General features: G+C 38.6%; 1 protein-coding gene and 1 non-coding gene across 8 annotated transcripts in view; one reads left to right on the top strand and one right to left on the bottom strand.

Annotated features, from left to right (window-relative positions):
- Pde1c (phosphodiesterase 1C) overlaps positions 1-25463 on the top strand; it is a 782675-nt gene that overhangs the window by 628904 nt on the left and 128308 nt on the right. For all 7 annotated transcript variants that reach the window (XM_045135620.1, XM_045135623.1, XM_045135627.1 and 4 more), the window contains 5 exons: positions 5799-5912; positions 10399-10581; positions 11735-11801; positions 14957-15073; positions 17329-17469. In XM_045135620.1, the coding sequence (XP_044991555.1) occupies positions 5799-5912; positions 10399-10581; positions 11735-11801; positions 14957-15073; positions 17329-17469 (622 nt within the window). The remainder of the gene's footprint in view (positions 1-5798; positions 5913-10398; positions 10582-11734; positions 11802-14956; positions 15074-17328; positions 17470-25463) is intronic.
- On the bottom strand, positions 11465-11571 carry LOC123455484. Its single transcript, XR_006633945.1, has one exon. It is a non-coding gene; the product is annotated as a U6 spliceosomal RNA (small nuclear RNA).

Genomic DNA, 25463 nt, shown 5'->3' with positions numbered 1-25463 from the left:
AAAAGAGTTCAGCTGGCCAGCGATTACAACACTGAAATTGAGACAAGTAGCGATCCGCATTGCCTCTGCAAATCTACCAAAGGGATGGAATTCCCTTCTGGCAGGACTGGGGCACCCAGGACTCGCCATTCAAATGAAGTGGCCTCTAGGGGCGCATCCACCCCAACCACAATTTTCTAATGAACAGAATAACGAAGGACAAGTCTCTTGACTTTACCAACACAGAGAATCCATACAAGAGCCCCAAGCAGCAGGGGGACAGGTTTTTATAGGGATTTGAACAAAGAAGTAGGGAATGGGTACATGATTGGTTGATTTCTTAGGACATTGGAGGCAAGGTTGGCAGGTGGGAGCTAGGTAACTAAGCAACCAGCAGCAATAACATTTGTATGTATTTTGATTGGCTGAGATAGGAAGGCAGGAGGGATAAATCTCTTCATTTGGCTGGAGCAGGGAGATAGGAGGGCCAAATATTTGGCAAATCTCAGGTGTCCTCGGCAGGGGCCAGGACAGCTGCCCCTTTGTTCCTTTGTTTAAGCTGAAACTTGTAACTTAGGCCTAACCAGGGCAGCACTCTACTGAAGCCTGTCATGGCGTCATTTAGTCTCTGGGTCCTTCAAGAAGTCCATCTTTCTCAACATATAGTTTGCCACTGACAATGTAATGTGACCTTTGGACTTTTAGTGGAATGAATTTACATAAGAGAATATGTAGACATACTTTACTAGGTAAACAAAGGAAGTCATCCAAGACTTCCTGCTTCAACAGATTTTCTCCAAGTTTAACAGAAATACTTTACAATATGTGTATGAAAGTTTCCAGGGACTTTTGACATAATTCAGATCTAGGGAAAACCTGCACTATGATGGGAAGTAGAGAAGTGTCCTTATCCCAAAATACTTCAGGCATTTTGGAGACCAGTGGCTATTAATTGTTTAGTGATAAATAAGTTAATTTTCAGCTCTTCTTCCCTGCAAGCAAGTTTTATTAAAAAAGCATATGGTAGGAGCTGGAGAGATAGCTTAGCAGTTAAGCACTTGCCTGTGAAGTCTAAGGATCCTGGTTCCAGGCTCAATTCCCCAGAACCCACGTTAGCCAGATGCACAAGGGGGTGCACATGTCTGGAGTTCTTTGCAGTGGCTGGATGCCCTGGAGTGCCCATTCTCTCTCTCTCTTTGTCTATCTGCCTGTTTCTCTCCCCCCCCCCCACCTCTCTCTCTGTCACTCGTAAATGAATAAAAGAAATGAACAAAAAAAAATTGAAAAAGTATATGGTAAGTGGAGAAAGGAGGGCAGGGTACTCTCTATGGGTCATCTGTATGGTACTTTCCCAGTAAGGAAGAGAAAGGAGAGTGGGGTGAGGCTTAGTGGGACAACAACAACATGCATACAGTGCAGTAGCCAGACACTTCTGTGAGAATGGTCATCTGAAGCTCCTGGAGAGCTGAGAATCAGCTCCATGACACATGTAGTTGACAGTTCCAATGTCTGCCCCATGTAGGTGTTGGTCAAACAGGAACTGGCCATTTAGAGAGTTGGTTCCAATTTATTTCTGTCCAAAATAATGCTTGCCATCTTTCTATTTCTATGTCTTCCTTCTTTTTAATTTCTTCTTGCTCAGTATGTTCATATTTATTACATTGACTTTACATTCCACAAATTTATACTTTCTTAAATTTTGTTGAGCCCACATCATATACTATCTAAAATTTATTTGTTTCCATTGGTGTATTTTCTTTATTTTAAAACTTAATCCTTTCTCTGTGCTTCAAGTGCTATATTCTTTTCATATTTACTATTCAGTCTTCTTGTAATTTCCTCATTTTAATAATCCTTTAATCCAGAGAGGTGAATGTTCACTAGGTGATTTTTCCAATCAAAGTGGGTAGGTTGACCCAGGTTTCCTGTGTTCTCTGATATCTATTAATAGAATCTTTCAGTCATCTTAGAAGCACAAAAGTAGGAAAGGTGTAAATTTTTGAAAATATTCATGCATTCTAATAGTTCTTCATTTATGTGCCCTTCCTTCTCGGAGCTGAGGCTCCTTAGCTAGAGTTTTATGACTGCACCATCATGCTTCTGGTGTTGACATCAAGGAAAAGTCCTGCACTGTTAACATTTTGCTAACTCTGGCACAAAGCTCAGGCTTTTCCATGCAGCTCTGGGTGAGATTCTGAATGGTGATTTTTCTGGGGCAAAATCTGACCCATGCCTAGCACCAGGTTCCTATGGCAAGCAACTGGATGTTCCCCACTACTTGATTCTATTGGTAGTGTGCTTTCCCAGGAGTGGGGATTGTTAAAAATAGTGGACATAAATCCACAGCCCATGTAATCTTCCTGTTAATTTTGGGTGTCTTTTGATTTTTGTATTTTAGTAACATAAGAGGTGTTTATACTAGAAGTGAGAGCTTGTCTCAGTAAATGATACATCAGTTCGTTTTCATGTTTAGTGGTCCTTGTATTATTAGTGTTCTATTCCATTGCCCACATCTTTCAGGAAGCTTTTGGAATTAGTTGTGTTTATAAAAACTGGCTTAGTCAAATATAGACCATGAAAATCCACAGTCCATTTAACTGGACATTTATGAATGTACTGTCTAATGATTAACATTCTAGAATGTTTCTCAAAGCTTTTGTCCCTCTTTTTTGACAATCATATGAATGATTCTCTTTTGGGGGTGGCATTCAAGGTAGGGTCTCATTTTAGCTCATGCTGACATAAAATTCACTATGTACTCTCAGAGTGGCCTCAAACTCATGGTGATACTCCAACCTTTGCCTCCCAAGTTCTGGGATTAAAGGCATGTGCCACAATGCCTGGCCAATGATAGCATTCTTAACGTGTCCATACCTAATAGTATATTTTTAGTGCCACATATATGTGACAATGTGTCTACAATTTGATCTAAATATCCTTAATTATACTACATTATTCTCAAAAACTGATATTACTATTAAATTGTTTTCTGGTGTTTGTCACAGTAGAAACCTATGACCAGCATAACTTTTTGCTACTTTTGAAGCAATATGGTTTATTTTCTAAGTTTTTAAGGTTTTCTTCATTACTTGGAATCATAAATTGAAACAGCATATGTTGTATGTTTTCACTTATTTTCTTTTCAGATTTTATTTGATCCCTTTTACCTGCTTGTCAAGGTTTTACTTTAACCCACAAAAACTGACCTTTATTTTGATTAAAGCTGTTACTGTTTCCAAGGAAGCTCTATTATTAAGTAGATAGGATCCCCTGGTTCTCATTTCTATTAGCCATATTCTCCCTTGCTACTGTTCCTCTTTTGCTATTTCCTCATAGATTTTATGAGGGTTAAAGTGGTTTCTGACAGAGATTTAGGCTGTATTCCTGGGAGGATATTTAAGATCCAACTGAAGGCAGAATTTTTTTAAGTTTAAATTTTATTCTCATTTTATTTTACCAGTTGTCATCACAAACATCCTCAGAGTGACTGGGCCCCTTGAGGAGACAGAATTGGAAGCAGATTTAGCCAGGAATGTGTTCTGATGGGCATTCAGTCCTTATTTGGAACAGCTTTTAGGGTTCTTTGCTGTACTCCCCTCATCCCATCCTTTGCTATACAGGCTGTCCACTGAGTGTGAGTGACTTGCAGACCTTTCCATGCCAAGTCTGCCTTGTGCTGACTCTAAAATCTAGCACTCTTCCAAGTGCTGCTAACAGGATCCACAAAACTGACCCTCACCTACAAATGAGCAGAGGCCTCTGTTGATTCATTCTGCAGGTTTTGTTTTCTTTGCATATTAGAAATTCACAAGTCTGCAAAGGCTACCCTCAAACTAACTTTATCTACATCTTATCTATATCTTATGTTATTGAAAATTTTGGACATGTCTTTTGTTTGGTTGTTCTTTATTGCCTAATTTTAATGGTTGATCTGGGAATTTTTGATTATCATTAGGTATTTTATTGCTGTTACACATATATTGTCATTGTCTGTTCAAAAAATATCCATTTATATAAGAAAACATGTTTTTTATTTCTCATAGATAACTGTTAACTATTCAGTTTATCACACATCCTCATTTTTCTGTCTTATCTTCGATGGATTCTTCCTGTCTACTAAAATAGTTTGCTTTTTTGTCCATTACATATATTTTTTTATTAATTAGTTTTGTACTCAGAGAATACAGTCAATTTGGTACCATTATTAGGCTCATCCATGACCTACATCTTCCGCCTGGCCCCTCCTTGTTGAGGTATATGGGCCACACATTCTGGAGTTAGCCCGCAGTTATGGGTAGGAGAAATGTCTCAGCATATCATAACCCAACATGTGGCTCTGACATTCTTTCCGCCCCCTCTTCTTCAAAATTTCCCTGAGCCATGTTGGGTTCATTTTTGGTCTGCTTCAGTGATGAGGTGTTGGGGTTCTCTGGGTCTCTGGATATCTGATTTGGTAGGAGTTGATTTTTCTCTGTGTTGATCTCCTTCACCCTTGTGCTGGTACCTGGTTCACCAAGAAAACAGCACCCTGGCTTGTTCTTAGTTTCATCTAGGGCCTTTTGAGGTATGATGGGGTGGCTCTCTCCTTAGGATCTATCTGAAAAAGAGAAGCAGATTCTCCAAGGGAGAGTAAGTTAGCACCAAACAAATGAGATAAGCCTTACTTTTTTATAGAGCATTTAATAGGTGTAGGCTCTCTTGTAGCCTACACTTGGTGGTAGCTTGGTAATGGAGAACGGGCTTATGTTTGGATATGGTTCTGAATTGTTTCCCAGCTCTAGCTATGGGTCCCGTACCACTGAGGGGATCAGTTAGCCGAATCAAGAGGAGTTGGTTTCCCACCATGGCTGTGTGCCACTATTGCACTTGTGTGAGCATCATGACAGGCTGTTTGCTGCTAAGTAGGTTAGACCATGAGTTGCTTGGACAGATATTGGTCATTTTCCCCCAGTCACGCATGTAGCACCTTCTGGCACTAGGTGCGCTGTCTGGGGACTGTCTTCCAGCTTCCAGCCATGTCATTCCATTTTATGTGTCTACTATATACAGTGTCTTTAGCAGTAGGGTCTTACCACTAATCTTTGGTGGGTCATCAAGTACTCTGATAGCAATCTGTCTTTCACTCAGGAAACTTTGTAGGTTTCTCTGATCAAAAGCTCATTGTGGATGATAGCCATATGCTGGTACTGGGAGTTACAGGTCAGTGTCCACTAAGAAAAGGAAGAAAGAGATAACTAATATAAAAGGGTTAGAGAGAAAGAGAGGGAGGAGAGGGAGAGAGGGCGGGAGGGAGAGAAGCTGTAGAAGATTAAGGTCAGTCTTTATCATAGTTTTCTTTTATCTGTTTCCTGTAGCTCTGTGACTATATAGTGCACTTTTTCTAAATGTTTTGAAATATCTGTGGCCCATGGGGTGTTCCCTATGGCCAGTGCTGACCGACATGCCTTTATCAGAGAGAATCTAAAGAGGTGTGTGTGTGTGTGTGTGTGTGAGAGAGATGATGTTGCTACTAGTCATACTTTACTATGTCCAGCTAGTGTCCAAAAGAAGCAAATCTGAGGAAAAGCAAAATGATAATTTAGGAACTCATAAAAAGAAAATTGCCTAGAAAGTGTTCCAAGTGGTCAGGGTCTGGTGATCAAAACATTTTTCCTCTTGTTTTGCACTTATTTATTTTAGATCTTGGTACTTTGACCCCATAATTATTTTCCTTTTAGAGGTATTAAAGTAAGAACAACGCATGACTATAAAAGTTATCATCATAGTTGTAAAATTTTTCTTTGTTTATTCTAATGGAGACCTGTCTTTTTCTGCTATAGGTTACGGTCTTTGGTCAAGCAGTTAGAGAGAGGAGAGGCTTCAGTGGTAGACCTTAAGAAGAATTTGGAATATGCAGCTACAGTGCTTGAATCTGTCTATATCGATGAAACTAGGTAAGTTAAAAATGACAAAAGAGGCCCAGCATGGTGGCGCACACCTTTAATCCCAGCAATCAGGAGGCAGAGGTAGGAGGATTGAGTTCAAGGCCACCCTGAGACTACATAGTGAATTCCAGGTCAGCCTGGGCTACAGTGAGAACTTTCCAGGAAGAAAAAAAAAAAGACAAAAGAGATTACTAACGTGCTTCATTTTCTGTTGAATTGTTATCCTTCATGGTAGGTATGGGGTATTATTTAAACTATTATCCTTGGAACATTAGTTTACACAAATAAATGGGAAAGATTGGAGGTCACTTCACTTCTATACTTCCTCATCTATAAAATCAACTAATAGAACTTATCTCAGATGACAATAAGGTTATAAGATGATATAAGAGAAGAAAAAAGTAATTGATAAAAATATCTTACCAGATTTTTAATATATATAACTATATATAATATATATTATGTTACTATATATAATATATAGTTCTGTCATAATTATTGCATGTTTTTAATGTCTATGTAAAAAATGTGTTTGAGGCTGGAGAGATGGCTTAGGGGTTAAGGCACTTGCCTACAAAGCCAAAGGACCCAGGTTCAATTCTCCAGGACCCACATAAGCCAGATGCACAATGTAGTGCATACATCTGGAGTTCATTTGTAGCAGCTAAAGGCCCTGGTATGCCCATTCTCTGTCTCTATCTGCCTCTCTCTCCTTCCCTCTCTCCCTTTCTGTCAAATAAATAAAATATAATTTTAAAAAATTTTGTGATCAAATTCATAATATTCATCAGTTACTACAAGATCTTGAAATGATCAAGGAGGATTTAGTCTCTTAGGCCCCGGTACTCCTTTTGCATTCATATATGTTGGTTTTCCAGCACATTTTTCCACTTGGATTATTCAAAAGCACTAAAATGATTCCAGGTACTAAAAATAAATTATAAAGTAACAAAATTCTTTTCCTGTTGAAAACAAGAAATGTTGAAGAGGAATGTCTTTTAAATCTTTTCTAGTTCAGACAGGTACCTCTACCACTATTTGTAATGACTACTTTGCCAAGTTCTCATCTGAAAGTATTTGAGTGCAATGAGAAGATTGTATGGTTTATTTTTTATGGGAGACCTTATTACTAACTTAAGGGAATTTGATATGACAGTCTTTTTTCCCTTTACCCCAATTTATGTATCAAGACAAATAAAAAATACCACTATATTGATGTCACCTCTACTGCTAATTTTAAACATGTTTATTTATTTATTTGACAGCAAAAGAGGAAGAGAGAGAGAGAATGGGCATGCCACGGCCTCCAGCCACTGCAAATGACCTCCAGATGCATGTAACCCCTTGTGCATCTGGCTAACATGGGTCCTGGGGAATTAAACCTGGGTTTTTTGGCTTTGCAGGCAAACATCTTAACTGCTAAGCCCTCTACTGCTAATTTTAAATAGGGCTTACTACATATGAAAATTTTTAGTTTTCACTGTTACATAATTTATGTTCCTTGCTAGTGGTCTGACCTATGAACTAATTAGACAAATAGCAAAGCAGGGCCACAGATGGCTTAACTCACTATGTTCACATACAGAACTGAATTGTTGTGGAAAGTTTGCTTGGTTTTAGAAACTTAACTTCTATTATGTGCTATTAGATGAAAAAGATACCTGCTGACATCATTTAAGATCATTGCTTCAGAGGACTTGGTTGTTGTGATTTCTTTAATATGATCACTACTCTGGGCTAAGATGGCAACTACCTAACTGTGTGGTGCATGTCCCCGGGAAAGAAAGGCAAGACATTAAGGGTTCACTGGGTCTTTTAGGACAGAGAAATCTCCAATAGATTGCCAGTGGGAGGGCACAGAAGGGGAAAAAACAGGGAATCGCTGATTCCCTTGTGTGTGGGTAACCCACCCCTCCCCCCAAAGAGCCACCATACCCACACTCCCAGCTTCAGGAAACTCCTGCACTTACTGTAGGAAAAGGGTCCCAGGCCAACATAGTTCCACTTGCCTCACTGCACAGGGGCGATTGCCCTGCCACTCCTGCCCATGAGTGATGATGGCCAGGCTACGCCAGCTGGCCCATTGGAGCTCAGGCTCCTTTGATCAATTTGTCTGCCAAACACGCACCTCTGCATAGATTTCTGCTTGTGAAAGCTTAGCCTGCTCAACCCATTTGCTCATTTACTACTCTGGCTGCCACACATTCATGCGCAAACCCAAGCCCATTGCAACTGCCCATGCGAGCTCAGGCTGTTTTGATCTGTCACTTGTGCCAGCTCAGGTGCCAGCCCCTCCCTGTCTGCCATGCTGGCCAATCACCATTGTCCTGTTGCAGGTGAGCTCAGACTGCTTCCAGGTCCCAGTGTTCTGCCACACCAGAGTTTGGGCTGCTTCTGTGCTTTATGCCTCAGTGTCCCCCTAGCATGAGCACAAGCAGGTTTGGTGCATTATTGCGTGAGAGCTCAGGCAACATTGGCACACCTGCCAGACAGTGATGCTGCCATCACTAGACTAGACCTTATAGATAAGAAAATGGAAGGAATTAAAAGTCAGTTAAGAGATATGAAGGAGACTGAAAAAAAAGAGGACCTCAAAAATCAGCTGGTGATGCTAAATGAAGACATAAAGAAATGCAAGGATGAATTCCAAGAAGCATCAAGAAAATCAGAAAATGATGTGAAAAGGGAGCTCGACAGAGGGATGGAAACTATACATAGAAAAGTAGTAGAAAATGCAAACCTAATAGAACAAGTCCAAAACTCTCTAGAAGCTCTCAAGAATAGAGTCTGCCATGTGGAGGATAGAAACTATGATATGGAAGACAAGATGGAAGAAACAGTTCAAGAGTTCAAAAGTTTCTGTGAATAGAACATGAGGGAATTGTGGGATACCTTTAAATGTCCTAATATCAGGATCATTGCAGAAGGAGAAGAAATTCAGACCAAAGGCATGGAGAACTTATTTAACAAAATAATTGAAGAAGAATTCCCCAGTCTCTTAAAAGAAAGGCCCATCAAGATACAAGAAACCAACAGAACTCCAAACAGACTAGACCAAAGGCAAAACTCTTCAAGACATATTGTCTTTAAGACTCTAAACATTGACACCAAAGAGAAAATCCTAAAAGCAGTTAGGGAAAAACAGCACACCACTTTTAAAGGTAACCCCACCCTACCAAATCAGATATACAGCCACCCAGAGGCCCCCAACACCTCATCACTGAAGCAGACCAAAAATGAACCCAACATGGCTCAGAGAAATTTTGCAGAAGAGGGGGCAGAAAGAATGTCAGAGCCTTATGTTGGATTATGATAGGCAGAGACATTTCTCCTACCCATAACTGTGGCTAACTCCAGAATTCATGACTCATATACCTCAACAAGGAGAGACCGGGGGAGGGGTAGGACATGGATGAGCCTAACAATGGTACCAAATGGACTGTATTTGCTGAGTATAAAACTAATTAATAAAAAATATGGTCTTTAAGCATTCAGTATTTCTAATAGAATAATACTGTATGGTCAATGTGTAAATTGCTTATGCCTATTTGTGAATGTGTTTTTTTAAATTTTTTATTTTTATTTGAGAGGGAGGGAAAGAGACAAACATGGAGAGACAGAGAGTGAGTATGGGCACACCAAGGCCTCTTGCCACTGTTAATAAACTCCAGATACATGTACAACTTTGTTCTCTGTCTTTATGTGCATACTGGGAAATTGAACCCAGGATACTAGGTTTTTCAAGAAAGCATCTTTAATGGCTGAACAATCTCTCCAGCCCTGTAAATATATTTTAAATGGAAGTTACTTCTTACACCAATTTGGCTACTCTTGGAGAATTAAGAATCCATTGTGCTTCTGAGTATAGTTGATCTGTCACCAGTGGAGTCCTCAATGAAGTGTGTTTGACTCTCATTCTGTCTGTCTCTCTCTCTCTGATGTTCCTTTGTTGAGTGTGTTAGCTTTACATTATTCTGACATCTGAAATGAATTATTTTGGTTATTTTAGGTTTGTGTCTGTGATTGGTTGGTCCCTTTAATTTTGAATCTTTGGCAAAGCAATATGCCATGGTGGCAGTGAGTGGTGAAGCTAAGCTGCCTACCTTATGGCTAAGAAGTGAGAGAAGAAACTTTGGTCCCACTAATTCATGCAAGGGCATGTCCCTAAAGGACTTCTCACTGGGCTCCACATCTTAAATGTTCTACTACATCCCAGTAGCATCACTGGCTGGCTCCTTGCTTATGACACATGAGTCTTTTTGGGACATACCAAAACCAAACTATAGCAGCAATGTAGTCCAAGTGCAGGGATTCATTTTAATACACCAGCATGAGCTTTCACAAGCTTGTCAAAATGATGCTGTATTTTTTCTGTGATCATTTTAATTTTGTTTCTTTGTATCTATATTGTAGTGTAGGTAGGATCAGATACTTCAAACAGACAACTCTAAGTTAAGTCTCAGCCTTAGTGTCCTGGTTATATTTCTATGTTCAGGCGACTTCTGGATACAGAGGATGAGCTTAGTGACATACAATCAGATGCTGTGCCTTCAGAGGTCCGGGACTGGCTGGCTTCCACGTTCACACGACAGATGGGGATGATGCTCAGAAGAAGTGATGAGAAGCCCAGGTTCAAGAGCATCGTCCATGCAGTCCAGGCTGGAATATTTGTGGAGAGGTAACGGCATCATTCACTGTTACTCAGTGACCAAAGCAGCAAAAAGAACATCAGCTTCCAATAACAGGAAGCCTTGCTTCTATGCAGTTTTGATTTGTGGTTATGAATACTGAAATTTCTGGAAGGAAGCACTATTGAATGAGAAATGGTAAAAATCATATGTGTTTAAATATCTGTGATATCAGGAGGAAGAGTTTTTCTTTTGTTTATCATTTCTTAGTAAGATTTAAATTGAATTCAATCTCTGATGTTTAAGACAGTGGGTGGTGACTTCTGGGATAGGTAAAGGATGGTTTGAAGTTGTGACCCAAGGAGAATGAGTTCCCTGGGACACCTTAAGTTTGCTAAACCTTTGAAACTGAATAGTCTCCTACCCTAGAACTAAATTAAGTTCTTTTTATAGTTCCCATTACACATGTTAGAAAATCCATGTTGATATCAAAGTTCATCTGGGACTTGTTTTTTGTTTTTTCCATGCTAAGGACAGTTCTAGAGAGCAACCTTTTGCCCCTAGGAATTTTGCCTTCAGGTTCAAGCTCTACACTGCATACACTTTCTACTGTACAATATTTATTTCTGGGAGACCAGGCAATCCCTTTTAATAATTAATTTTTAATCTTGGAACATAAACATGATTTAATTTTGTTTCCAATGGCTCATGTTTTTGGTTGGTTCATTTTATTATTTTTATTTTTTTAAATTTAATTTATTAGTTTTCTTTTCAGCAAATACAGGCAGTTTGGTACCATTGTTTAGGCTTATCCATGATCTACCCCTCCCAATGGACCCTCCTTGTTGATGTAAATGGGTCATGCATTGTGGAGTTAGCCCACAGTTATTGGTACGATAAATGTCTCTGCATATCATGACCCAACATGTGACTAAAAATATGGAACGCTTCACGAATTTGCATGTCATCCTTGTGCAGGGGCCATGCTAATCTTCTCTGTATCGTTCCAATTTTAGTATATGTGCTGCCGAAGCGAGCACTGGTTCATTTTTTTTAATAACTTGGAAAATTCCTAAAAAGATTTTTAGTTTCTTTGGGTCACAAGATTACCTGACTTTGTGTTGTCAATACATGGCATAAATATGTGGAGTCTATTGTTCATTATAAGCTATCACACTGTATTTTCCCTTCTAACATTGCCAGAATGTATAGACGGACATCAAACATGGTTGGATTGAGCTATCCCCCAGCCGTCATTGAAGCACTGAAGGTAAGAGCAATGCAGAGGTTTACGGGCACATGGTGCCCATAAAACAAACATTTACATTTACTTAAGAAAATAAGGAGGTTTTCCTTACAGCTCTTTTGTTATTGAGTTCTTGTATTTTCTAACAACATTTTCAATCTTCACTCTCCTTATTTTTTAAAATCAAACTTGGTGTGAGTTTTGGTTTTATACACAGATCTGACATTATAACTTTGATTATAGGAGATCAAACATAACAGCTTATTTACTATTAACAGGAACCTTGGTGATTGCAATTATTCTAATTACATTATTACTGATTACTCAGTCCACGTCTATTTTGTAGATGAAGAAGTTAAGACCCAGAAATTATAAAGAGGTGGGAGAAGCAGGGTTAATCAGAGATAGAGCTAAGGCTTGATCACATGGCATACTCTTCTCCAGAACCCTTGTCCCCTCCATATCAACTCCTGTTTTCCAAGGAAATCCACCTATCCAGCTGTTCTATGCAAGACACGACAGGAAAAAACGTCCAGAAGCCAAGTTTTTCCTCAGTTCCCCACTTTAATGTCCAAAATAGCAGTTCATTGACAGTTTTCATTTAACAGTAGAATCACTTCATGAGATCTGATGTTTTGTAACAACCACTGTAAAATTGAATTGATTTTCATAATTGGACCTGAAACACTCAATGAAAGACTTGAAAACATTAAGAACATATTTTAATCTTTAATTTCTTTCTTTATCATGAGCACAAACACAGGTAGATATACTCATGACTAAGACATTTCTGAGACTGTTTCTTCCAAACTTAAGACTCTTTTCTATGAAGAATGACTGAAAAAAGATGTGGAAAACCCATTATGTGCTACAAATGGCCATTTAACACTTAGATAAAAGAAATTCTCAGAGGTGCATGTGGTATCTTTCTCAGAGAAAAGCAGTGAGATTACTCTACAAGGATAAGCGCTAACTCTCAATGGCTGCTTTCCTCCACATGCACTGCTGATGTGCACTTTAAGGTTAAAGCTGCGGCTCTTGCCCCCTGCCCTGTGGATCCAGGAAGTTCACAACCTTTTTTCAATTTAAGATTTTTCCCAGTTCTCCAGACTTGTCTTTTATTGGCAGTGGTGTGAGGTAAACTGGAGAGAACACAGAGATAATCTCTTTTCCTTTCTTATATAGTACCTATTAGGGAAAGATTATTTGAATCTCACTACTGAGAGTTTATATGGGTTCACTGTTTTTTTCTGGTGCAGAAAAATTTCCCAAAGACTAAGATAATACAGTTCACTAAAATAGTTTATGTTATTGTCATGCAAACTTCTGTAGTTAATTTATATAAGAACATGTCATAAAATGACATGCTAGACAATAATTAACAGCTATTCTGCTTAAATTTGAAGTAGTTTGTATTTTGTTCTTTGCATTTTTTCATTCAGTATATATTTTCTACTCATTTTGTTCTGTCTCTAGTCTTTAGGATGGGGTTACTGGGGACACAGAAGTGTGCTTTTTCTTAGAAGGACAGTTTTCCTGTGACTCAAGAAACAGCACCTTGGATAAACTCCAGGTTTAAAGTAGGAGGAAGCATGTAGGCTCAGGCTTCCTGTCAACTGTACTCTAAAGGAATTATCCTTGGGCAAAAGTTGCATGAAGAGGAAAGCTGTTATAAATTAGTTAAAGTGGATGCTTGTTAAAACACAGGTTTGAGGCATAGGATCTTTCAGAGTCCCACTTAATCCCTACTCAGTAATTTCAGTGTTTTGAAAGAACATTAAAGTTTGAGAATCAGTTGACATTTTCTTGAAGAGAGCTCAGTGAGAATACCTCAATGCATTTATCCATATTCCCCTTTCTCTGGGTTAAGTGGCCTTTTCTGTAGGACCAATTGCTATGAATCATGGCAATGCCAATTATAGAAATTAAAATCATGCTTCAGGTCTGAGATAAATCTTAACTGACCTTGGGGTTGATGGCCTGAGCCCTCACTTGGTATTTTGGGTACAAGACCTGAGTCACAGTGTAGATTCATTGGGTTTGCAGCATTAGGTGTTAGCAGAGGGGTTGCCAAGTGTTTCCAGTGGGCTTCCTACATGGTGCTGCTTCTGTATGTAGGTCCTCAGTTTGTGTCATCTCCTGTGGGTCCTCATTGCAGTCATATTCCTTTTAATTGCAGAAGTGAGACACGTGATGTGTTGAGAGCGGTGCCTGTTGTTTCAGCTACTGCTTAAACACACCCGTGTTCATCATGCCCAGTTGTAGCTGGTTATGCTGTGTTAGAGGCACACTAGCTACTGTTTACACTTTTTTTTAAGTAGCTACTGTGGAAAAATAATGGGTGGTATTATAAAAGCGTGTATCCAATTTAGCTTTTTTTTCTTTTCAAGGTAGGGTCTCACTCTATCCCAGGCTGACCTGGAATTTTCTCTGTATTCTCAGGGTGGCCTCATACTCATGGCGATCCTCCTACCTATGCCTCCTGAGTGCTGGGATTAAAGGTGTATGCCACCACACCTGGCTTTAATTTAGCTTTTATGACTACCCTTTTCAGTAAAGTGCACTGCATATTTGAGGATTAGATTACTATATTAGTGTCTCCAGAAATGGTAATATTTTTCTATCCCATGAAATGAACATTTTCTCCTTGGTTTCAACTTAGCAATTGAGATTGAAGTGACATTCTGTTTTGTATTTTACATCATACATGTTTCTGAGTACTTTTAAATGAGTAAACATTGTCAACTCTGGACTAAGAGGGAGTAATTGGATAGTGCCAGTGGGTTGGAGAGAATTTCATGGTGACACACCCTAGCTAGTCATGAACCAGTAGTAGCCAGAAGACTTAATGGATGACATCCTGAGAGAAGGCATCTATGTGAAATGTGTTTTTGTTCTCATTCCACTTGTCCCAAGCATTTACTTGCAACAGGCTTTTGGAAAATCATATAACTGTCAGTTTTCTCATATGTAAAATGTGACTAAAATTTTGTTTTTAGGATGTTACATAGTCAGTGTTTTATAGTACCACAGCATTGAAAAACTGAAGGTAAAAAGTGTGCTAAAGTAGAACTATGGAATCTCAGGTGAGAGCTACAGGATGACTGTAAAGTAGGGAGATTGGTTGGTGTGTAAGTGATGTGAACTAACCTGTGTCTTTTCTTTGCCTTATCCTGCAGGATGTGGATACATGGTCCTTTGATGTCTTTTCCCTCAATGAGGCCAGTGGGGATCATGCATTGAAATTCATTTTCTATGAATTACTCACACGTTATGATCTGATCAGCCGTTTTAAGGCTAGTACCTCATTAAAAAGATAAATAAGTAAACTGGCTCCTTCTATTACTTCTAGGCTGAGCCCAAGGGAACTGTTGTAGGGGACCCTGGGAGCATCATTCTGAAGGTGGCTGTAGCACCTTCCTCCTGAAGGGAACTTTCTTTATGCTCTGGTTAGAGGGCAGAGTCTGGAGGAGGCAGGGAAAATGCTTTTCCTTCAGACACTGTCCAGATTGCGCAGTGGTGAGGGCCTTAGGGCGCTGCTGCGTGCAATTGCATTTCAACGTGATTATGTGCGCTGTCGACCACTGCTGTCAGAGAGGCTATAATGGAGACAGAGTGAACTTGACTACCTCCATAAACTCCCCCTCAGCCTGTGCTCATTAAAACAAATACTCCCACTTATTATTGGTGGCAGATCATTTGTATTTCCTGGCCACTCATGCTTCTTTCTTGGAATGAGGCACCTATGCACATGCACATACCTTCATCTAGTCTTTCATTCACTCAAAGATTGCCAAGGAGCCGACTAATGACACCATGTTTCTGCAACCTTTACTTTGGAACAGCGATGAGTTCATCTCTGACCTCTTAAAAGCCTTAGTTAGTTGGGGTTGTAGTCAGCTCCATATGCAGGACAACCTTCCAAACAGACACAATTTATGGGAGGAAGGGATTTATTTCAAGTTTACAATCCAGGGGAAATTCCATCAATGGCAAAAGAATATGGCTCCCTTTGCAAGCAGAGAAAGAAACTACCACCAGCCAGCAAACCCAGAAACAGTAAACAGGAAATCCTGCCAGAGCTCACACTGTTCTCCACACCTTTGGGTTGGAATCATATCCGCCCCCAAACACACTTTAGGGCTGGGCCCCAGGATCTGCTTCCCCAATGACACCTCCTGCAGCCAGGCAGCTAGGATGCCAGAGAGGGAAGTTACATGCTTAATAAATCTCAGTCCATGAGGAACATACATTCACATTCTAACCACCACAGTTAGGTTTTGTTGTTGTTGTTGTTGTTGTTGTTGTTTTTAAAGACAAGATCTTGCTATGTAGCCCTGGCTGGCCTTGATTCCTGTGTCTCCTGCTCAAGTGCTGAGATGTAGGCATGAGTCATCAGGGCTGGCTTAAAGGCCACATTCAAATCAAAACAACATGAATGGTTAGTGTGGAAAAGTGTGCAGGTCGTGTGCTTTCCTTCATGTTTCTCATGACTATGACTGGGAGTCTATAGGAATACACGCCCTCTCCTTTGCCACCAGCCGGGCCCTGTAAAATTTATCCTAAACCAGAAATAACTCAGAAAACCAGCACAATCAATATTTCAGGCTCCTATGTTGTACATAACATTTTGCAGTTTTCCCCTTTCTACCATATGAGATAGCAAGATATGTATATTATATATATTGGAGTTGGAAAAGCAATTAAGCAGTGGAAAATATTATCCTAACTTAGTGGTAGTTCTAAGCAAAGGCTCAAGTGTATAATGCTTTGAGAAATGAATGCTTACATATTATGGAACATATTTATTTGTGAGAAAAAAAAGTACACAAGAATCTTGTTATTAAATGACAGAGGATAAGAGAAGTTGCACTTCCAGAAAGCCATGCTTTGTTTTAATGAGTGATTATATGTATTGGCATCATGAGGGAAAACCTTCAATGTGAGAGTTCGTTATGTGTGTATATGTATGGTAGGAGCAGGCCACATGCTCAGCTTTATTTCTTGGTAATCTATTATAGTAACTGGCATCTGTTCTGCTGACAGTGTGTCACAGATAGTAAGTTCATAAGCTGGTAAGTTCATAAGCTGGTACTAATTATTAGCATTATTTTATGTTCCTCATTATCAGTTATGACGTTGTTTGGTGTCCTACATAGAAACTCTTAATCTCACAGATTGAGAAGGAAGTCTATTTAAGGACAGATGAGGATAAGAAAATACAGAAAAGTAGAAGTTACAAATAACTTTGATTTTATAGGTATCAAAATCATTAGTTATATATAAGTAAAATAAAACTTCTTTGAGATTCCACAGGGGACCTGAATTGAGGAGCAAAGAATAACTTACATATAACTCTTCAACTAGGAACTCTTACTGGATTTTTCAATTCACTATTTCTTCAGTGATTTTTATCAACTGAGGGAAGCTATCATTTCCTTACGTGATGTGTTATACTCTGGAAAGGAGCAGGAAAGTGGCCATAGAGTTTTGCATCATTTAAAGCAATTCAGTCCTTAGTCAGTAAACTTTGCTGTTTGTTCTCTTTCAGATTCCCATCTCAGCACTTGTGTCATTTGTGGAGGCCCTGGAAGTGGGATACAGCAAGCATAAAAATCCTTACCACAATCTGATGCATGCTGCAGATGTTACCCAGACTGTGCATTACCTCCTCTACAAGACAGGAGTGGCAGTAAGTAATGATAGGGACTCTCCAATGATACAGAAAATGTGATGGTGACTTCCATTGGAGGGTGTCACAGCTCTGATGATGTTAACCCCAGATGAGTACATTGCTTTGGTGACTCCTTGGTTCCCAAGAATTACCTAGCCACTAGGGAAAGCTCTGGTGTTCTCTAATGCCTCTGAAATTGCCTTCCTCCTGGATTTAATGTAATTTTGATAGATAGTTATAACAGATATTGAAAGATATAACTACTTGAAATGAGTGCATATATTTCTGTAAATAGAGAGTGATTCTGTTGACTTCTTGGTATGGTTAATTAACAGTGATAATCACACTTCCTAATATTATATTGAGTAGATTTGTCAATCAGGTTACTCAAAATCACATCTTTTTCACATGAATTGTGGTTATTTATGTTTCATTTGTGTCCTTTTAGATGTTTTGAATGTAAGGACAATCTTCTCTTCTAATCATTTAAACTGTCCTTGGTTATTGTGGCACCACCTTTCAACTCTTCAGATGGTGTTGATTGCCTCTTCTGTGACTCACTGTGCTAACTGACCTGTCCTATTCAACTTGCTTGCCTTCTTTACCTAGCTACAAACAGTCTGGTTTTTTAATGTTTATTTGTTTGAGAGAGAGAGAGAGAGAAAGAGAGAGAGAGAGAGAGAGAGAGAGAGAGGAGAGAGAGAGAGAGAGGGAGAGATTAAGAACTACAGAGTAAGAAAGTTTGGGCATGCAAGAGCCTCTAGCTACTAAAAATGAATCGCAGATGCATGAGTCACTTTGTGCAATTATCATTACATAGGAAATTGAACCCAGACTGTCAGGATTTTCAAGAAAGCACTTTTAACTGATGAGCCATCTCTAGCCCAACCATTTGTTTTTTTTTTTGTTTGGTTGGTTATTTTTTGTTTTTCGAAGTAGGGTCTTGCTTTATCCCAGGCTGACCTGGAAATCACTATGTAGTTTCAGGCTGACCTCAAACTCAAACCAATCCTCCTACCTCTACCTCCTGAGGGATGTGATTAAAAGCATGTTTTACCATGCTTGGCCCATTTGTTTTTTTGATAGGAATAGATATTAGTGACAAAAAGGAAAAAGGCGGATTTCTGTTGTTTTCAACTAGCCTGAAAATCCCTTCAGAATTGACACAGATACAAACTTTAGGGGAATGATCATCAATTAGTTACAAACCCAGAACACATTTGTTAATATTTCTGTATGCTAAGATATGTAGTCTTAACATTTCACTGAATTAAAAATGGAATAGGGCTGGAGAGATGGCCTAGCAGTTAAGGCACTTGCCTGCAAAGCCTCAGAACTATGTTCGAATCTTCAGGTCCAACATAAGCCAGAAGCACAGTGACACAACTGCACAATGTCACACCTATGCACAAGAGGGTGCACATACCTGGAGCTAATTTACACTGGCTGAAGGCCCTGGCATACCCATTCTTCCTCTCTTTCTCTCTCTCTCAAAATAATTTTTTTTTAAATGAAATACAGTAGGAGAAATGTGGGTTTCATAGCTAGGTATGCTTGGATCTAAGTCCTGGGTTACTTACTTACTAGATTGTGTGATCTGTGGTAAATTGATTGGGTCACCTACTCAAGATTTCCTCATTTATGAAATAATTGAAATAGAGAATACTTAACCTTAAAGAAATTATTTGATGGTCAATAATATAGCATACAAAATAGCAAGTACCCTGTCCTCCTTCCAAAGCAATAGTTATATATTATTATTAAAACATTTCAGAATTTTGCCAAAACTGATTACCATGTTGTACTTCTTTTATTTTCTTAATTCTTTTTATTTGACAGAGAGTAAGATGGAAGGAGAGAGACAGATAAAGAGATAATGGGTACGCCAGGTGCGGTGGTTTGATTCTGGTGTCCCCCATAAACTTAAGTGTTCTGAATGCTAGGTTCTCAGCTGATAGAGATTTGAGAATTAACACCTCCTAGAAGGAGTGTATTGTTGGGAGCAGGCTTATAGGTGTTATAGCCAGTTTCCCCATGCCAGAGTTTGGCACACTCATCTGTTCCTGTTGTCTACCTGATATTGGCCAGGCGGTGATGTTCATCCTCTGCTCATGCCATCGTTTTTCCCCTGCCATCATGGAGCTTCCCCTAGAGTCTGTAAGCCAAAATAAACCTCTTTTTCCTACAAGCTGCTCTTGGTTGGGTGATTTCTGCCAGCAATGAGAGCCTGAGTACAACACCAGGGCCTCCAGCCACTGCAAAAAAACTCCAGATGTATGTGCCACCTTGTGCATCTGGCTAACGTGGGTCCCAGGGAATCCAACCTGGGTTCTTTGGCTTTGCAGGCAAATGTCGTAACTGCTAAGCCACCCCTCCAGCCTGTGTTGTCCTCTTATAAGGTTTATTTATGAAAAATACTTGTATAGTGTCATAAAGGATGTCAACCAGAAATGGAGATGAGAAGCCTTACTTAATGACACACTCAAATCATGGACTCAACAAGAAGAAGCCATATTCATACTGCAACTGAGTATTTCTTTTAGACAACTGAGCTAATGTAATAGGTTTTTTAAGTCTGAAATAATGTGAAAACAGTGAGATCATTTACTTTAGAAAATCAATGGAAAGGAAACAATTAGAAATGTTTAGATTGAACACAAGACCCCAATCAACTTTTAGTAAAGAGCTAGCATATATACTGGAAATTAATAAGTGTGATATCAAGATATACTCATAACAATTTAAAGTTGCATAATTATTTATGAAGAATTTCAAGATACATAAAGAAAGTATAAAACTAAATTGAAGGATATAAAGTATTTTCAATGAGTAGAGAAATGTGCAGTGTTTTAAATGTGACACCATACTGTTATATAGATGGAAACCTTCTGCAAACTAGTTTATAACTTCAAAACAATACTAATTAAATCTCCAATGTAATTTAATGTGAAAGATACCTGAGACTGAAATTCATATAAGATGTATATTTTCAACCTTAGAAAAAGTGACTGTGAAAAAAAACAATGGTGGTGAAAATGCACCTCTTTAATCTTAAAATATTAACAAAGCTATAGTAGTAAAATAGGTAACTTTACACGCATACACGCGCACATGATAAAAAACATCAAGGTAGAAGGGACTAGTAGGGAAGAAGGGGTTTAGTAGACAGGAATGAGGCAAAAGAAACAAGAAGGAGGGGGTTATGATCAACATAAATATAACTGCCTAAAAATATAAATGCAAAAAATTGTCAATTAAAATGTTTAAAAATAAGAGGACAAATATTTCAATGGCATTTGCCAGTTTCAAAAAAAACACATTCAAATATTTGTTGAGCACTGGTTACTTTTAAGGAGGATGCTATAGACTGAATGTTTGTATCCCCTACCCTGAATCTATATGTTATGCCCACAGAATTAGTTCAGGGTTGGCATGAAGCCCTTCTTTGTTTTGTTTCCACAAGAGCTGAGTGTTTTGGGTTATTGTAGCAAAAGAAAGCACCATAAACCGTAGGCCATGCTAAGAATCAAATAAGGTGGGATAGAGAGCTGACCATTGGCTTTGGCAATGTAGAAGCCACTGTTGGTCTTGACATGGGTAGTTTCAGTGGTTTGGTAAGAATAGAGCACTCATTAGAATAATAAGGAAAGTATATTAGAAGAGAATGTGAAAACATGTCTATACTCAACAACATTAGAGGGGCGGGAGAGATGGCTCAGTGGTTTAGGAGCTTGCCTGTAAAGCCTAAGGACCCAGATTTGATTTCCCAGTACCCGTGTAAGCCAGATGCACAAGGTGGCACATGAATCTGGAATTTGTTTACAGTGGCTAGAGGCCCTGATGTACCCATACTCACTCTCTCTCTCTCTTTTCTGTCTCTCTCTTCTGCGTCCTCTTTCTCTTTCTCACTAAAAACTAAATAAAATATTTTTTAAAAATACCTTGGGATATTTTGGAAAATTTGTTTTTTAAAGTGGAGTGCTTTTGATCTTCAAATTATTCACTAAAATATGTCAAAAAATCTTGATATTTTTCTATTTATATAAGCTGATTTATCTCTATTACAAGAATGGAAAACTAACATAAGAAATTACTGCAAAATTGTTTTCTTAAATGTCTATACAAATACATACAAGCATGTATAAGAGAATATTATTTCCTGTAAGTCAGTGGCTCTAGCCTAGGACAACTGTTCCCATCCTCCATCTCACGTTTATCCATATCCCTGGATTTTACCTGTGAGATATCCTACCTGTCATGCATCAAAGAGAACATCTCCATGACCAAAAAAAAAAAAAAAAAAATCCCTTACCTAAAATGTCAATAGTGCTGAAGTGGAGAAACTTCTAAATCTTACCTGATGTTACTATCAAGCTTCCAATAGTCTGTCTATATACCTGTATATATTATGAAAATTGACACTGTGTTTAAGTTTATATATTCTTTTTTAAGGTTTTTTCCTTTTCTTTCTTTCTTTCTTTTTTTTCTGTTTTGGTTTTTCGAGGTAGGTTCTCACTCTGGCCCAGGCTGACCTGAAATTCACTAGGTAGTCTCAGGGTGGCCTCGAACTCTCAGCAATCTTCCAACTTCTGCCTCCCAGGTGCTGGGATTAAAGGCATGCACCACCATGCCCGGCAAATATATATATTCTTGAATGTGAATGAGTTCTTTTATTTTTAATCAAATGTATTGCCTGTGTGATGCCTTCCCTTATTCTTCCCTGTTTTTCTACTCAACTTGTGTGTGTGTGTGTATATATATATATATTCTTGTTTATTTTTGTTATTTAGATCTTTGTCATTGAGCTATTTCCTCTACGTCCATGAGTCTATTATGCTTATTATCTTACAGATATTTTAATATTTTGTTTTAAAACTTATGTTTTGAACTTGAAGAATTTTCTTTTCCAAGGCCATAAGCACATTGCCTTGAGAATTTTTCTTCTAGTATTGTCAAATTATTATTTTTGTATTTATATATTTAATTCATTTGACATATTTAGTAAATAATTTCAGGATCAAAATAGACTCATGACTTTGGAAATTCCAGTTCATGACCATTTGGCTCTGTTGTTTTGGGGTAGTAGATACTATACAGCAGAACAAAGCTATTCACATCATAGCCAGGAACAAAAGAGAAAAGAAAGGGGCTAGGGTACCTATCTCCTTCAAGGTCATGCCCAAATGTCTGCAAGACCTCCTACTGGGCTCCCTTCTTAGTGTTCCCACCAACTCCCAGTAGCACAAAACTGGGACTAATCCTTAACACTTATGGTCTCCTGAGGATGAGATTCAAATTATTCATTTTCATAAAGAAAAATTTACATATCTAGCACTTCAAAGTTGGCCCATGGTGTAATGAAAAGTAATATTAATTGTAGCCACATTTGCAATAGTGGAAAGTTCAGAATATATGATAAGTATGGAATTAAAATTCTGGAATATCATGATTGCGAATAATCAAATAGATTTATATATCTGGGATTCAACATGCATTATTGTTTAAAAAGTTTCAGAAATGTATAATCTGTATATTACATGCTATTGAACATAGCATATCCATATACATATATATATATGAATAAACATAGAAAAGGTTCTAAAAGATAAACACTAACCTGAAGTCAATGATTACCTTCAGGGAAGTTCCTGTCATGAGCTGATAAGCAAAGGAATTTTTGTATCTGTTATTTCTTGATTTTTTTTTAGCAAAAACTATTCAGTTATAATCTCTGTACTTAGGAATATATAAGCTTCATTAATAGAGAAATGTCTAGTATATGCTTCCTTCAAAATATTTGGAAGAGGGCTGGAGAGATGGCTTAGTGGTTAAGCACATGCCTGTGAAGTCTAAGGATCCCGGTTTGAGACTCGATTCCCTAGGACCCACGTTAGCCAGAAGGGGGCGCACGCATCTGGAGTTCGTTTTCAGGGGCTGGAGGCTCTGGCGCGCCCATTCTCTGTCTCTGTCTCTCTATCTGCCTCTCTCTATTTAGGCACAGTGGCACAGGCCTTCATCCCAGCACTCTGGAGGCAGAGGTAATAGGATCACTGAGAATTCAAAGCCTTGAATTATTTCAGGAAAAAAACAATTTAAATAAAATTCTCCGTCTTTCCTAGTAGATAACAGAGATAGTGCTGTTTGTAAAGGAATATATATATATAAATCTGGGAGAGAAATGAGGGTTTACTTCATAGGTTAGGGGAGGGACAGAGTATCAGAGGTGTGATGAGCTTGGAGAGGGTAGAGGGTAGGGAGGGTGGAGAGAGAACTACACTAAAGTTAAGACCACATGAATCAGTTCCGTAGAAACACCCCATTTGGCTAGCATTCTACAAGATACAGTCCCCAATAAAGGGGGTTGGGGGGATAGTCTTGATGGAAGATGAAAAAGGCTTATCTTAAAACCATGGACTCAATCCAGGAAATCCCAAGCCCAGAACTGGGAGCTTTTTGGAACAGTGGGGAGCATTCTGATGAATGGAGAACATATTGCTAGTCTAGTTTTTCATTGAAAACAAAAGTAGAAAATGGTTTAAGTCATTTCAGTTCTATAACTGGTAGGCCATAGAGGAACTGAATGCATCCATTGATAAAGTGCTGCCTGGGAATCACCACCTAGAGCACTGCTCACTGTCACACTTCATTGATGGTTATTGGTGTTTGACACATGTATCTAGAAGTTGTTTGGATCCTCTCAGAATTATTTTATTTTGCACATTTTTAGGATAAAATCCTCAAACAGAATTAAATTGTCATTGTTGTTGAATTCACATTAACCAGACTACAGACTTTACTCTGCTTTTCTTTAGATATCAGATTTCAGATCTATCCATTGTTTTCTTGTTGCTATTGTTAGGCAAGGTGGAATTAATATTGTTTTTGACTAATTTTAGAAGGTAGAAATTATATATTGTGTTCTTTTGATCATACATGATATGATACTTACAAGGAAGACAGTAAAGATATTAAAATGACATCTTACTTGCATAGTGCTGAGTAATTTTAGTAGAAGTTGTGTTTGACAGAATCTTGACCTTAATAACCTTTGTCCTCTGATGTCATATGCTCTAGTATGCTGTATTATAGGTGGTAAAAAAGATGTTACTAAAGGACTTTATAGTTAAGCTCACTGATTAAAAGACCCTAAATAGTGAGATCATCTAGGTGGCTCCTAGGATCTCACACAGTCTGTTAATGTCACAGAGATAGGACAAATATTGAGGGGTTTGAAGCATGGGGAGGATTCAACCAGGCATGTAAGCTTGCAAATTAGAGGGGGTGGGCAACAGAAATCTTGAGAAGAAAATCAATTTCCCCATTTCCTGAATATTCTTCAAGTATATTTCCTTCCAGACCATCTAGAAAGAAAATGCAACCTTGTCCACACCATGATTTCAGCCTGGTGAGGCACCAACCATAGAAGACACTGCATTGTGCTGGCCTTCTGTCCAGTAGATCTCAGTGCCAGTGACAGGGATTCTTTAAGCCTTGTAACTTGTGATTTGTTAAGATAACAATGGAAAACTAATACAGGAGTGAAATTGGCTTATTAGAGAAGTTCTGCTACTCATACAGCAAAGTCACAACTTACTAGTAATGGTAAATGATATGTGCATTTCCCTTAGTGTTCTCTAGACATTCTGTCCAGCTCTCATCACATGCCCCTACACCTATGCAAACAGCTTGCCTTTCTGAGCCAAACTCAACATAACATAAACATGTACCATCCCCAGGTGTCAAGGCATGCCTCTCAATTAATTACCTGTTGCACTTCTATTTTGAAGGTAGGAAAACACTGATAGACTCTATGACTGATACGTTGTCACAGTTTGATAATTCTAGAACAAAAATCCATGTGGAATGGAAATTTCTAACTTCTCATAGGTTGACATAAAACGTCTGTGTTCATAGAAACTAGTTTGTAAACAGCAAAGATATCTAAGCCATATTAAAGTATGAATCCCAACTTTATCAAAATAGCTTTTTGTAACTTCTGTTTGCCTATTCTG

Source organism: Jaculus jaculus, chromosome 16 (assembly GCF_020740685.1).
Source record: "Jaculus jaculus isolate mJacJac1 chromosome 16, mJacJac1.mat.Y.cur, whole genome shotgun sequence".
In the NCBI taxonomy this organism is placed as follows: Eukaryota; Metazoa; Chordata; class Mammalia; order Rodentia; family Dipodidae; genus Jaculus; species Jaculus jaculus.
This window is presented reverse-complemented; position numbering and strand designations above follow the sequence as displayed.